The sequence below is a fragment of the Daldinia loculata genome, assembly GCF_022478755.1.
Source record: "Daldinia loculata strain CBS 113971 unplaced genomic scaffold F4817scaffold_126, whole genome shotgun sequence".
Lineage (NCBI taxonomy): Eukaryota > Fungi > Ascomycota > Sordariomycetes > Xylariales > Hypoxylaceae > Daldinia > Daldinia loculata.
Window position 1 is genome coordinate 4,227 of NW_026054980.1, and position 13,004 is coordinate 17,230.

Here is a 13,004-nt window from a genome sequence, read left to right on the forward strand (position 1 = left end):
TAAAAATTACATAATATTTTTAAAAAATTAACCTTTAATATTAAATATTAAACAAATAAAATAAAACTTATTTAAAAAGCTTAAATTAAAAACTTTTAATTTATAAAAAAAAACTTACTTTTTTTTTTTTTTAATCGATTTTTTTTCGATTTTAAATTTTTGTTTTTACCGTTTTTTTTTTAACTTATATTTAAAAAAATTATAAAAATTATAAAATTTAAAACAATTTAAAAATATAACGTTTAATAACATATCGCGTAATAAAAACGTTTTAAAATTATATTTAATAATTAAACCGTAATAAAACGGTATTTACGGTTAAAATAAATTTTACATTTTTAAAAATATAATATAAAATAGTTTAAAAATAAATTAATAACGTTTTAATAAACGGTTTTTAAATATTAATTTTATATTAAACATAAATTTATTTAAAAAAATTAATAAAAACGGTTAAAATATTATTATATATATTTTTTAAAGTTAAATTTACAAAATATTAAAAGATTAATAATATAATATATATATAAATAAATATTTTATATATTAATTTTTAAATAGTTTTATACGCCGTATATTTTTAAAAAAGTTTGCAAAAGTTGGTTTTTCCTTTTTACCCCGGTGTTAAATATATTAACCAATTAACCAACCAACCAACCTACTGTTTATTAAAAGCAAGAATGTATAATATTACCCCTGAATTTCAAGCATTCGAAAAAGCTTCATATTACTTTACAAACCTTGCTTAAGACCATTTATCACCATCCTCTATTCTTAGGCTGCGTTAGCGTACAATGCCGTGATGTCTCCGGCCTACGGATGGCTCCACAAATCCATACAAGCTAATGTCCGAGGAAGCGTGGAGAATCGATGAAGAGATGACAGAGTCCGTATAGCAGGTATCTATCGCTGATACTAAAATACTCGGTGCTATAAATATATATTGTACATCGTAGATGGAATTGCTACTATTGACGCAAATGACCCATCAAGACTTTAGTTATATATCAGTATTGCCCCTATTTAACTAGTAGGTAGTCTGTAAATAATATGCCTGCGACCACTGTTTTCGACTAGGTATGATCTATAACATCCTACATGCCGTCATGACTGACTGGGGAGTTACTCTGTATAGCTATCAGCGTGAATAGGGAATGCTTTTCCAACCCGGTTCTTAATCGCACATGCTTTAGCCTCAGACCGTGGTGTAATATCACACGTAAAACGCTTCGGCGCAAGCTCGATACCCGGCTAGATGATCGTCAACATGAGTTATTAAATCGGAAAGGACGGCTCACCCTAGAATAGGAATCAATATCCATGCCCCCTGTTCCGGAGCCGTCCTTTTTAAAGCTGAACGCCCAAAGCAGGTTCATCACATTCTGTGCGATCAATCGACGAGCCAGGTCCTCTCCGGCGCAAATCCGTCGTCCAGCCCCAAACGCAAGATTATTCCTATATGCCCCTGTGTCTGCTCTTTTTTTTTTGTCCCGAAAGGGGACTTTAGGAATCGCTCGGGGTCAAATGTCTCCGGGCCATCGTATAAGTCTGGGTCATGGAAAAGCCCATATATGTTTATAAAGATGATTGAATTCTCCGGAATGCGATATTCTTTGTAGTAAGTTTCTCTCTCGCTTCTGTGAGGAATACCCCTGGGGAAAACTGGCCTAAATCGGAATAATTCTTCAACAATTGCGCGAATGTATGGACACCTGTCGTAGTCGTCCAAAGTCGGCCATCGATCACCGCCAACGATGTTGTCAATCTCCGTTTGACCTTTCTCTTGAACATGGGGGTAGTTAATTAAAACCAATATGATGCTTTGAAGAAACGAAGCGGTAGCCTCTGCGCCGGCATCCATCAAGCCCTCAGCTAAGCCAGTGATCTCTTGGTGTGACATGCCTAGCTGATGCTGATTCATAATCAAATACTCGATAAAGCATCCAGTTTTCTTATTTAGCTCTATCGCGCGTTCGCATTGCTTGTAAAGCGGGTCAAAGACTTGGGCACAGGTCTCTCGCGTCATGTCGGCGAGTCGCTTCCAGTACGCCCAACGTTTCGGAACATATTTCAGCGGCCATAAGATGTCGACTGGCGGATGAGCCCCGGGGTCAGTGACTTTATTCATAAGTTTGACCCCGCGGAAATATGTTTCTGCTTCTGAGCCCCAATATTTCGGGACCCTGGATCCATAAAGGGTTGTGATAAGTACACCTACAGCCATTCGACTGATATGCTCAAAAGTGTTCTTCGGATCTTCAAGAATATCGTTCATAAGCTGCGAGTACTCGGCATCTTGAGTCCGGGTGTGTGACCCTAGAATGTACTCCGTGATAAAAGTATACATAGCCTTTCGACTGCGCCTCCAAGCGGGCCTATCCATATCCTCTAATGCTTGGACATTGCCATTGGTTACCTGCCGTATTATAGTAGACTCGGGCCGATTGCCTGTATTTAGCCCATTGATGTCAAGAACACTTTTGATAGCCGCCGCAGAAGAAAGAACGATTATCGTCCCATTCAAAACTTTAGGCGAGTATATTTCTCCGTACTCACGAGCCCATTCCGAAAATCTGAAAATTTAAGCATGAGCAACATGTAATTATCGAAGCAGCTTACTTGATATGAGGAAAGCAAGTAGGGAAATCTAGTGCGTTTCTTAGAATAGGGATTGTCTTAGGACCAGGTGGGAGCACTTTACCCCGACTACCGATTGTATATAATTTTAGGAAAAGGAGCGTTGTAAAGACGACAAACACGACCGCGATCTGGGTATTGACTGGTATGGGCTCCATTCTCTCATTCCGCGTGCTGTTATGCGTTGGTATATTAACTGTTAGTATGGTATTAAGACCTTAATATATCAATCAGGGGTTTTCATATCGCGGGTTTCAACGAACTGGGCTAGGAAAGTCGTATATGATCCCATATAGTTATAAAAACCTGGCAAGGACCATTGTATATTCGAGAGGCACTCGATTTGTTGCATTGTTTATCATAAAAATCAGCATTATTTACCATCTTATTCGACAGATGGGTGTGATCTGGAAATAAACTCCCCGTTTGTATGTAACGCTGACAGCAGACATACTTTCATATATCCTGTAAACTGGAGGGAATTAATTGGGTGAAAGTGTTAAGTTAAACCCCTATCACATCCCGTTTTTGTCCTTGATTGCTGACATATGGGCGTTTGTTTCCTATGTGGCATATCACGGATTGCTTCTGGTATGATACATCACTACCAGTTATTTCCCATATACAATGTTGCCAATCATTGCTTGTATTAATTAGTTTTATCATTATCCATTACTAATTTAATTATTTTTAAAGACCTTTAAGTAGTTAGATTTGGTAAGGGTATTCCTGTCAGTTTGTTAATCTTTACCCCTATTTTAACATGCCTAACTACAAATCCAAACAAGTACCCAAATAATAAACTATGATATATAATAAAACAGCAGAAAAAAGAAGTCTGATCTGTAGATTCAGATCGTTCATTCCAGTAACAATAAAGTGTCAGAATACCGCCGGTTGTTATTGTCATGGTAAAATGACAAAAGGCAAAATGAATGATTTTGCAATCTTTAACACAGAACTACATAAATTGTCAATAAAATTTGTAATGTACCTACTTAAGTAGTGACAGTTATTTGTAAATAATGTACCCAAGTAAGGCACTTACGGAAGTTGCAGGGTACTTCGGTACGGTATACCTAATGTCTCGTTGCGCACTTACCTGAAGAAAAATTATTTCTGAGGTCTTACTTACCACTTGTGTCAGGTACCTTCTACATACGTACCTACCTAGGTATCCGGGTGACGAGAAATCACTCCGTACCTACCTAAGGTCAAAGCGTTGGACGCACCTTCTTGCCGTAAAAGTTTTCTTTTCTTTTCTTTTCTTTTTGTGTTCTTGTTTCCTCGGGATATTTATTACCTTCATTAATTCCAAGAGGTAGCAGAATCATCCCAAACTTAATCCTTAACTTAACACTCATAATTACAAATATCTTAACTGCTTAACAAAATCAATTTTCAATCCTAAAAATTTACAATAACTACCATCAAACCAAAGACATTCCATGCAACAACAACTGAGGCACTGCTGGCATCTTGGGTCTTTACCTCTCTTTAAACACGACAAGGTTGATCTCTGACTTGGGCATCAAAGCCAGAATGTACCTAAACGACAACTTTGAGGAGTGGGTTGAACAACCCAAAAAGGGAATACAGAAATAATCAAAATCCACTAACTACACAATATGGCGTCGTTATTGGAACTATCCCACTTGGGCAACTAGCATGGTCGATAAAGATGAAAAGATTGAGACCACTTTAAAGCCCATAAAGATCAAGTTGATCCAGAAACCTAAGGCCACCGAAGAGCCTAAAGGCGTGAAGCGCCCAAAATCGGAAAAGACCCCCGCAAGCTGCATGATAAAAAAAGCAAAGCTTAACGTGGTACACTCCACGCACCAGGTGCGCGTCTGGTCGCCTAAATGTTTGTATCCCTGAAATATTTCCTGCATCTCCTCTAACCAATAGCATAGTAACCTATCCTTTAACCATCCTATACCTAACGTAACATAATATTACTTTGTTACGTATCATCATGTCTTCAAAACCCAAGATTACGCCAATAAAGCTACATAATCTCAACATGTACAAGGGTGAAGTCAATAACGCCTTTATTCACTACCCAACATAGCCCATAATGGCAGGACATCCAACTGGGATGGCGCGGGTGACATTACTAAGCCCAAAAGTAAAGAAAGACGCCAATTCAAACAACAAAATAGTCTTGACCAACACCCAAGTCTTCGATCGAATATTAGGAACAGGCCAAATACAAGACAACTATTCACATGAGAAAACACCCCTATTAGCCTCCCCTTTTAAAGACGAAAAGCCAATTGTCGAGCCACTTTCAACAAGAACAAAGAGAAAGCTCCAGTTTGCAAATGTGCCAACAAATTCTGGACAAATCGACGGTCTCCGAGATATGATGATGGAGGGTGAGGATGAGCATGTCCAAAAAAGTATTTTTTGAAATCAGGGCAGATTGTCACATGTCACATAACATGTAGGGTATAAACACATCCTGTGCCTACACTAGAACGTACACAATACAACAACAACAATACATACATATGACACAGATGATAGACCTGAATAGGCTTTCTCCATTCTCATGTACTTATCATAGCTTAGCCTAGCTTAAACTCCAGTTAGTCATCAAGATCATCAAAGGTCTGCTGGATAATCCTAACTCAATCAACTTCATTCCAATCACATACAAGGTCTAAATTGGACAGATTAAAGCATTATGGATTACGGATAGCCTTTGATTTTGTTAAAGTGTTAAATATAAAGCAACAGTTAGTATTATATTACTGACTTGCAACTGGGAAATGTAACCATACACAAAACTATTAACATGTTACTTTGAATAAATCTCAAGGCCTCCCCCCTTTGGTATGAGTACCACAAGTCATTCGGTATGTTTCAATTCACTCAATTAGCTTTAATTTTTCTATAAATAATATCCGGAGAGAAAAAAAAAAGGAAACTTTCGAGACGGATTTAACTGCTCGACTTAAATTTAGGGGTAAGAACTAAAAAAAATGAACCCCTAGCCTAAGCAGAAGAAGGATATTAGGCCAATATTATTGACTTCACTGATAAAAGAAGGAGAAGTAAGATTATGGGTATGTCAATACACACCCATCATACGCCTCTATCTAGGTACAACTTCATATAAAGATTGTTTAAGTGTAAAACAACAAAATAAGTTCAATGCCAGTCAAGAATACTATGATGCATAGGTACCTACCTAACGCATTTTACTTCATCTATATACATTTTCGACAGAGCCGAAGGATCGTAATGTGCGGCATGCAGGTAAGGTAATGACCCTTTACTCTCAAAATTGGAGCTCAAGTCAGAGATTGATAAATGCCACATCGCATTTTATAACCCAAGCGATATAACCCACGATGTATGCAAATTTTAGCAATAAGAACATACCTAGGTAATTGACTACTCCTACAACTCCGTAATCCATCAACACCGCCGCTGACAATACACCAATAGTTTTTAAGCTGCACCGATTGGGCGGAGCCCACATAATCCATATACACATGTCTGGTTTCATGAACATCCCACCCGCTTGAGAATTCACGGCCATCGTCGCCTGGCGAGTAATTGTACTCTGAATCTCTTCTATGTTTGGAATGGATTCGGGGAGAATCTGTAAGCTTTGCGTAAGCTCTTAACGCTTTTGATGATCGACCGAGCGTGGCCCAACTACAAACGCCCCTAGGGGCTACGGTCTAAAGTGATCCATCTATATTTGCTTTTTATGCCCGTACCTCATTAAGCGCGTGTGCTTCGGTGACCTGTCCCTAACGTAGCCCTGAACCAGCGATGGGGTATAAAATCATCTTAAGCGTATTGGTCGTGCCTCATGCCATGGTACCATGATTCCTCCGAATCTATTAATACTTCGAAGGACAGAGTATCGTTATCGTAACAGATTTTCAAACCTAAATAAGGCCTTGCAGAAAAGCAACCATACGCCTCATTGCTATTTCCATCATTGGATTCTTCTTTTCGTCGTTGTGTATTTTAGTATCGACCCCTCAGCACAGCTCTCGTTTGGCAAACTGGATTCGCGAGGAATCCTTATAGGGCTTATTCGTTGCTTGTCTGCCGCGAAGATGCCAAACCGGATAATCTGAACTACTGGGGACTATAGCAGTTCGCAACAAAAGCCACCTATTAGGAGCTTGGATCGTCCACTCGCCTTCACCACACAATGGTGCGAATTATACAGGAACATAATCCGGATCGATTTTTCTTCGGGGATAGACGTCCTTGGATAGTTGAGGTCTGAAATATCCGATTTGGAGGGATGACGCTGGTGGCCTATATTAAATCCAGGGTTAATTCTTACTCACTGGCAATAACCGATTTGTCAGCACGCGACGCCATGAAGTTAGCATGACTTTCGAGACAATTCGCCATCAGATGAAGTACTGAAAATGAGTTAGTAAATCAAACCTTCAAGTCAGCCCACTAGAAAGTGATTGCTTACCAGGCCATATAGCGGACTTATCAAGCATATATGCCGTGACTCTGAGGATCTTTGCCGCGTACCCGCCATAGCTGTCCATCTGGAGGCGAGAATCAATGCTGCCGTTGACAGCGCCGCTCACAATATCCATATTCATCCTCATTTCAGCACTGGAGAGAAGCTCCTGGATTTTGTGGATAAGCTTGACGTCTTCGTCCTCGAGAAGCATTATGGCCGGAACACCTCCCATGTCGACTTCATCCTTCCCAAGCACACCGAGATACCGCCCGACGCGATCTTGGAGCGTAGCAACCCACTCAGCAAGAACTTGTGCACAGTCGAAGGAGCACATCGCTGACTGTACTGGAAGTTCGCGGCTAGTAAAGTCGGCATAATTGACTCCTAGCTTATCAGACATGGATAGAGAGTCAGCAGCATAGAAAGCTGCCTTGCGAAGATGCTTTTCTCGGCGAGTTATCACCCGGCTGTTAGATCCATGACCTTGGGATAGTTGTGGTGTTAGGGGCGAAGGAAACTTCATAGCAGAAAATTCGGGAGACGATGACTGCGTTGGGGGTGAGTCAATGAAAATGGAACTCGTCGCGGAAGCGTCAGATGGGTCCGTCCCGGATTCTGCATTTGATGATGGAGAATGTTCTGCATGTTGGATAACTTCGGTACCGCGAGAGAGCTCGTCCGCCAGACCGTCCCAATCTCTTTGCCAGAACTTCTCTTTAGTTCGAGACATGTTTACGAATAATCGTATATAAGCTAGATCAAGTAGGGGAATAGAATCGGCGGAAAGAGGTCCCATCCCAAAGGGATTCGGGCGTTCAAGGCTGTGATGTGGGTTACTTGCCCAGGCTGACTGCCATGCCTTCAACGCTGGTTCAATGTGACGATGCATTTTCTCAGTTTCTTCATTGGTCCACATCTTGTTGTGGTGGCGCTGGCGGGTTTCCCAAATGTAGTTGTGGAGCGCATTAATCAACACCAAGCAGCCAAGAGTACTAGGTTTAAGCTCACTTGGTGGGATATCGTTGACCTGAGCTGACGAACATAAGCGTTGCCCGTTACCGAATGCTAGCTTTTGCTGCTTTTCGTTAGTACGAAGCAACTCACTCAAAGCTTCGTGGAAAGTCGTTCTATTGTGCCCGGCAACTCGCACACCACCCTTCAACTGGAAAGCGGCGGCGCTCTCAGCTGCGAAGAACTCTTCATCACAAGGAAGGTCCAGTGTTATTTCCGAGTTTGTCAGCGCCGGGGTATGGTTATAGGCAGTCACCAGGAGACTAGAAAGGATGAAAATGACATAGAGGGTGCGCTTCCGCTCCTCCATAGTTTTCCACCTCAACCACTCGGCCTGTTCCTCGGTTTCGGCTTTAATACCCCCATTCCAGTTACCCTCGGCATCATTCATTTGAATTTCTCGAATTTCTATCGAATCCAGCTTTAATGGTCGCAGCAAACCGGCAGCTTGGGCAAGGCTCACTAAGGCTGTAGAATGGGTCGAGGCGATGTCATTTGCCGTCTTGTCGCCGCAATTGTGTCCGTACACAACGTTGAGAAGCATCGCTTGCACTAGCCATAGTGGTGTATGAATAGATGACTCCGGTCCTTGGGATCCCTGGTCAGACGATGGGGTTCGCCGGAAATCAGCCTTCCGCATATCAGCCTTCCTTCGCTCTTCCAAGTATAATTGTATCATCTTCTTTGCCATCACAAACAACTCCTTCGACTGGGGACGCTCCATTTCATATAGAGCACCAATAGCAGCCATCGATAGAACGAGGCACCCACTGCCACCAACAATATTTGATCTTCCGTTGCCGGAGCTGGGAGTATCAAATGAAAGTGTGGGGATATGCAGGAATGGGAGGTGGGGATGGAAATAACGGAAATAACTCGTAACGTATCGTTGTAAGTCTTGGGTACTTGGTAAAGCTTTTGCACTTTCGGCTGCGTTGTCTGGAGTATTAGGGAACTGTGGGGACATCGGTGAGTTGGGTGACGTGAAGGAGTATTTACGGCCATTAAACGGATCGCACAGAGACAGTGCGCTGACGATCGCATTCCGCGTGGTATCCGTGATGGTTGAAACAGGGGAATGCGACTGGTGGGTACCGCTGATCGAGGTGGGCGTCTCCGGACCGGTGCTAAAGCTGACGGATTGGTTCATGTTATGTGTCGTTAAGCCCGGCATTACGGAAGGACTAAGAGAACTCATAGATGGGGGCGGGGTTGAGAAGTAGATATCATTCATGCTTTTTTGAGATGATGGCTGGGGAGAGACTGGCGCCCCATTCAGTAGATCCGGGAACACCGTACCGTTCATTTCCATTGAGAATGGCGTCGTTACCTGGGGAGGTCCCATAAGCGCTGGTTGCCACATAGAGTTGGATGCCGATGTCACATTTGTCGGGTTAGAGCCATCGAGCATCACATCGCTAATACCACTCTGACTAGTGGTACTCATTGCGGAGGGAGATGAACCGTCAACAGCATTCTCGGCCGGGTTGTTAAACGACATCTGATGCTCAAACCCTGTCAACCAGTCAAAACTATCATCGATGTGCTGGCTAGAAGTAGACATATCCATCCCATTACCGAAAGGGGACGTGGGATCTAGGGACATGGAGTGAGGAGATTCGTTATAGTGAAGAGCGTTCGGATTAATAGTCGAGCCGGGCTGCCCGAATAGCAAGCCTTCAAAATCATATTCCGGCTGAAATGGCAAGGGGGGTGCAGTACGCAGACCAGCGTTGAAGTCTATGTTGATGCTGTGCGTTTCCAGCTTTGGGAGTCCATGGTTCATGCCTCTATGGCCCATAACTGAGGACATGCCAGCAAAGCCATGATCCACGTTATGCAGCGGCAATCCCGCGAGGCTCTGGTGTCGGCTGTGGGTTGGGGGCATGTGATGTTGCTGGGTCCTCGCAACCTGGGCATTCGCGGCCGCGATCATATGCATATGGTTCCCATCCACATGGCTGATGGTATTCGCGCGAGGTCTCATAGAAGCATTATTGGCGGCGGCAGCAGAGGCATTTGCACTAGCGACGCTGTTCTTTCGAGCTCGGCTCTGAGCGGTAGCAGTACTGCTAGTACTTTCACGACGGTTTCTTGGTCGCGACGAGGGCGTCGTAGTCTGGTGAAGCTTCTGCTGGTGTCGCAGGAGCAAATCTCGCCGAGCAAAGCATCGTGTGCATTCCGGGCACTCGAACGGTTTCTCCTTGGTGTGGGAACGTTCATGACGTTTCAGATGTTCCAATCGGGCAAATGAGCGCTGACAAGTAGCACAGACGTGAGGCCGAGGCTTGTCGGTTTTAGGCGGAGGAAATGGCGCGGGAGCACTAGTGGCGGTGGTGGTATTCACCGTAATCGATGAAGCTTTACATAGAGTCCAAGTCAGTCAAAATAGATCAGTTTAGTCACAGTGGTGGCTTCGAGATTAAGAACATAGGTGGTTTAGTATAATAAATCGACAGCGGCGTTGCTGGTGGCCGCCGAAGCTAGATAAGAAGATGGGGATTAGGGGGGGATGGAGGGGCAACTGGGAGCTCCTTTTTTGGGGGGGTGAGAAAGAGGGCCATACCGGAGTCATCGTTGCCAGCATTGTTCCCTGAGACTGCAGCGGACGGCGACGAGTTGGACATGACTGAATGGAAAGCGGAAGAGGTAGAGGGGAATTCCAACCGTCGACTACCGTGAACTCTTGGAGGCTCTGTGGAATTGAAAGCAAGCAGGTGTGTTCCTTAGGTAGAACCGACGGCGGGCGGGAATTGAGGGATGGGTGTAAGTGGGAGGAAAGTCGAGTGAGCGATTGAGCGTTGATTGATTGTGGTTGTGTGGTGGGGAGGTTTTTGGAGTGGGAAAGAGGCGCCTGGGAAGGAATTAGACCGATGGATTGGCTAATACTGGGGAGGTTAGGCGTACAGTAGTGGGTAGGCAAGCAGGTTAGTCGGGTACCTCAGGTATTATGGGAAGGTATGGAGGGGCAGAGATCCCAGAAAATCCTAGACAGCCAGAGCTTCGAGGAAGCTACCTAAAGAGCTTGGGCCTTCCTATCGATTATTGCATAATACCTCGTAACCTATCTATCTTTACAGTCCCACAGCCGTACTGTGCAAATTAACCCTTGGACTTCTACTTCGTATATGTGGTACGTATGGTATGGTATATATGATATGTGGATATGTAGGTTAGGTATGTATTTATGATGTCTGTTATATTTAAGGAATCAAAGAAACGGATTTCCAATTGGACAATATCAAGGTCAGCAGGTAAATGGTAAATGGTAAATAAAGAACGGAAAACATAGATGGAAGTAATTCTAACGAATTGAAGTTGCAAGATGGAAACAAAAGGTAGAATATAGACGGTGGAACCTTACGGATTAAACAAAACCGAACCGGGTGTTGCGGTCGGGTTCAGTTACTGAAGGCAAAACACCGGACTGTTATTGCCACAGTGTGATTTCATCGCTCATTGCATCCGAGATTGAAGGCAGGTAAGGTTCAACGCTGGTGGTGGATAATGGATAGTGGATAGGTAGTGGATTATCTAGATTCTACCTAACCTGAGGTAGTGGGCAATGGGTAGCAGGTTATGAAATCAACTTAATAGGTCACTTGATATGGATAAAATTGCAGGTAGTACCGCTAGGCTGAGTACCTATACTTCGTTTAGGCGATTCTGCGTGGGCTGATCTTGCGCAAGGGCAAACCGTTAGTTTCAGGGCATCTTACCAACTGACAAGGGGTTTTCTAACAGGGATTCGTTAGCCTATGTCAGATCTAATTGGCTCGTGCTAGTAGAACCGCCGAGCTAAGCCTACAACGGGGAGTGGGTTCTGGTCACAAGATGCAAATCTAAATGATGTATACTATACATAGATTCGAAGTATTCTTAAAGCCGACGAAAAACCAGACAATTGAGTCTTGCTTGCTTTTCAATTTGCTTCGCAGAAGTCGGGTTGCATTCAAAGCCTGTTCCATTTTACCAACTTTCGGCTCTAGTTTTCGCACCACTTGTTTGCTCGTCTAGCATATCGAACATCTTTAGATCGCGGCCGTTTCGGATTATTACATGACTTGCTCTTCGCCTTATTGTAGCCTTTTAAATATGTCATCGCAATACTAAAGCAGGCTACGAATATTTAATTGTCCTTCTTCGTTCTTGTTGCTGTCAGCCTTTTTTTTCTTGGTCTGTCAGTGGGCTGATCTTCAGAGGGCTACCTATTTCACAGACTGGCCACGGAGCGAACTCGGCGAAATGGAGCCTGGTAGGACTGGTAGGCTGTAGCCCGTCTGAATCTTCTCTTGTTTGAAGTCAAGCCTCTTCAGGGCTCCAGCAAGCCTTTTACATACGTGTAGGACCCTTGGAGGGGCTGGAAAGGGACCGAGGGGCAAGTACATGTTTATGATGGGTCTTCGTGGCTTCGACAACCCTAAATCAGGCAGATCTGATGTCTGATGGTTCTCTTCGGTTTGTTAGCGGCCTGCAGGCACATCATCGTCTCTTGCCTCCCAACCAGTCCGGTGCTATCTACTATGTATATCTGCACCATGCTCGTCTATCCACTGGTGCTTATGCATTCTAGAACGCATACTGTACGTACATGTATGTACGTATGTACGTATGTACGCTATCACCAGCGACAACTGCGGATGAGTCGATCGAACTTATGCGATCCCGGCGGTCTTACATGAAGCATGGGAATGCTACCTGCTTTCGCGGATGAGGTTTGATTGGCTTATAGAACTCATTTTTTCGGTATGACTATGCTTCAAGATGCTTGTATGTACCCAGCCAAGCGCTATTCACGCAGACGTCCCATCATTGATGCTGCATAGAAGGTTCACACCATGGGAAACCATACAACCATATCACATACATAGTAATTACGTAGTACACGTCGTTATTA

General features: G+C 43.4%; 2 protein-coding genes across 2 annotated transcripts; both read right to left on the reverse strand.

Moving 5' to 3' along the window:
* Positions 1 to 1,390: 1,390 nt before the first annotated feature.
* On the reverse strand, positions 1,391 to 2,795 carry F4817DRAFT_363798 (cytochrome P450; the record flags this gene model as incomplete). The annotated part of the gene is made up of 2 exons (XM_049306678.1): positions 1,391 to 2,573; positions 2,620 to 2,795. The coding sequence occupies 2 exons, from the start codon at positions 2,793 to 2,795 to the stop codon at positions 1,391 to 1,393; spliced, it is 1,359 nt and encodes a 452-aa protein (XP_049153416.1).
* Positions 2,796 to 6,848: 4,053 nt separating this feature from the next.
* Positions 6,849 to 10,895, reverse strand: F4817DRAFT_40449 (DNA binding regulatory protein AmdX). The gene is made up of 3 exons (XM_049307420.1): positions 10,674 to 10,895; positions 7,100 to 10,468; positions 6,849 to 7,040 (listed from the first exon to the last, which is right to left on the reverse strand). Exons 1-3 carry the CDS (start codon positions 10,732 to 10,734, stop codon positions 6,955 to 6,957), a joined length of 3,516 nt encoding a protein of 1,171 aa, XP_049153417.1. The 5' UTR covers positions 10,735 to 10,895; the 3' UTR covers positions 6,849 to 6,954.
* Between the last annotated feature and the right edge of the window lie 2,109 nt (positions 10,896 to 13,004).

What these genes read in the sequence shown, in the direction of transcription:
- F4817DRAFT_40449 (XM_049307420.1), bottom strand. Translation starts at nt 10,734, where the DNA reads ATGTCCAACTCGTCGCCGTCCGCTGCAGTCTCAGGGAACAATGCTGGC. An exon ending in TGCTGGCAACGATGACTCCG is followed by an intron (nt 10,469 to 10,673) that starts GTATGGCCCTCT and finishes CTCTATGTAAAG; the next exon opens with CTTCATCGATTACGGTGAAT. An exon ending in TAAGTCCGCTATATGGCCTG is followed by an intron (nt 7,041 to 7,099) that starts GTAAGCAATCAC and finishes ACTCATTTTCAG; the next exon opens with TACTTCATCTGATGGCGAAT.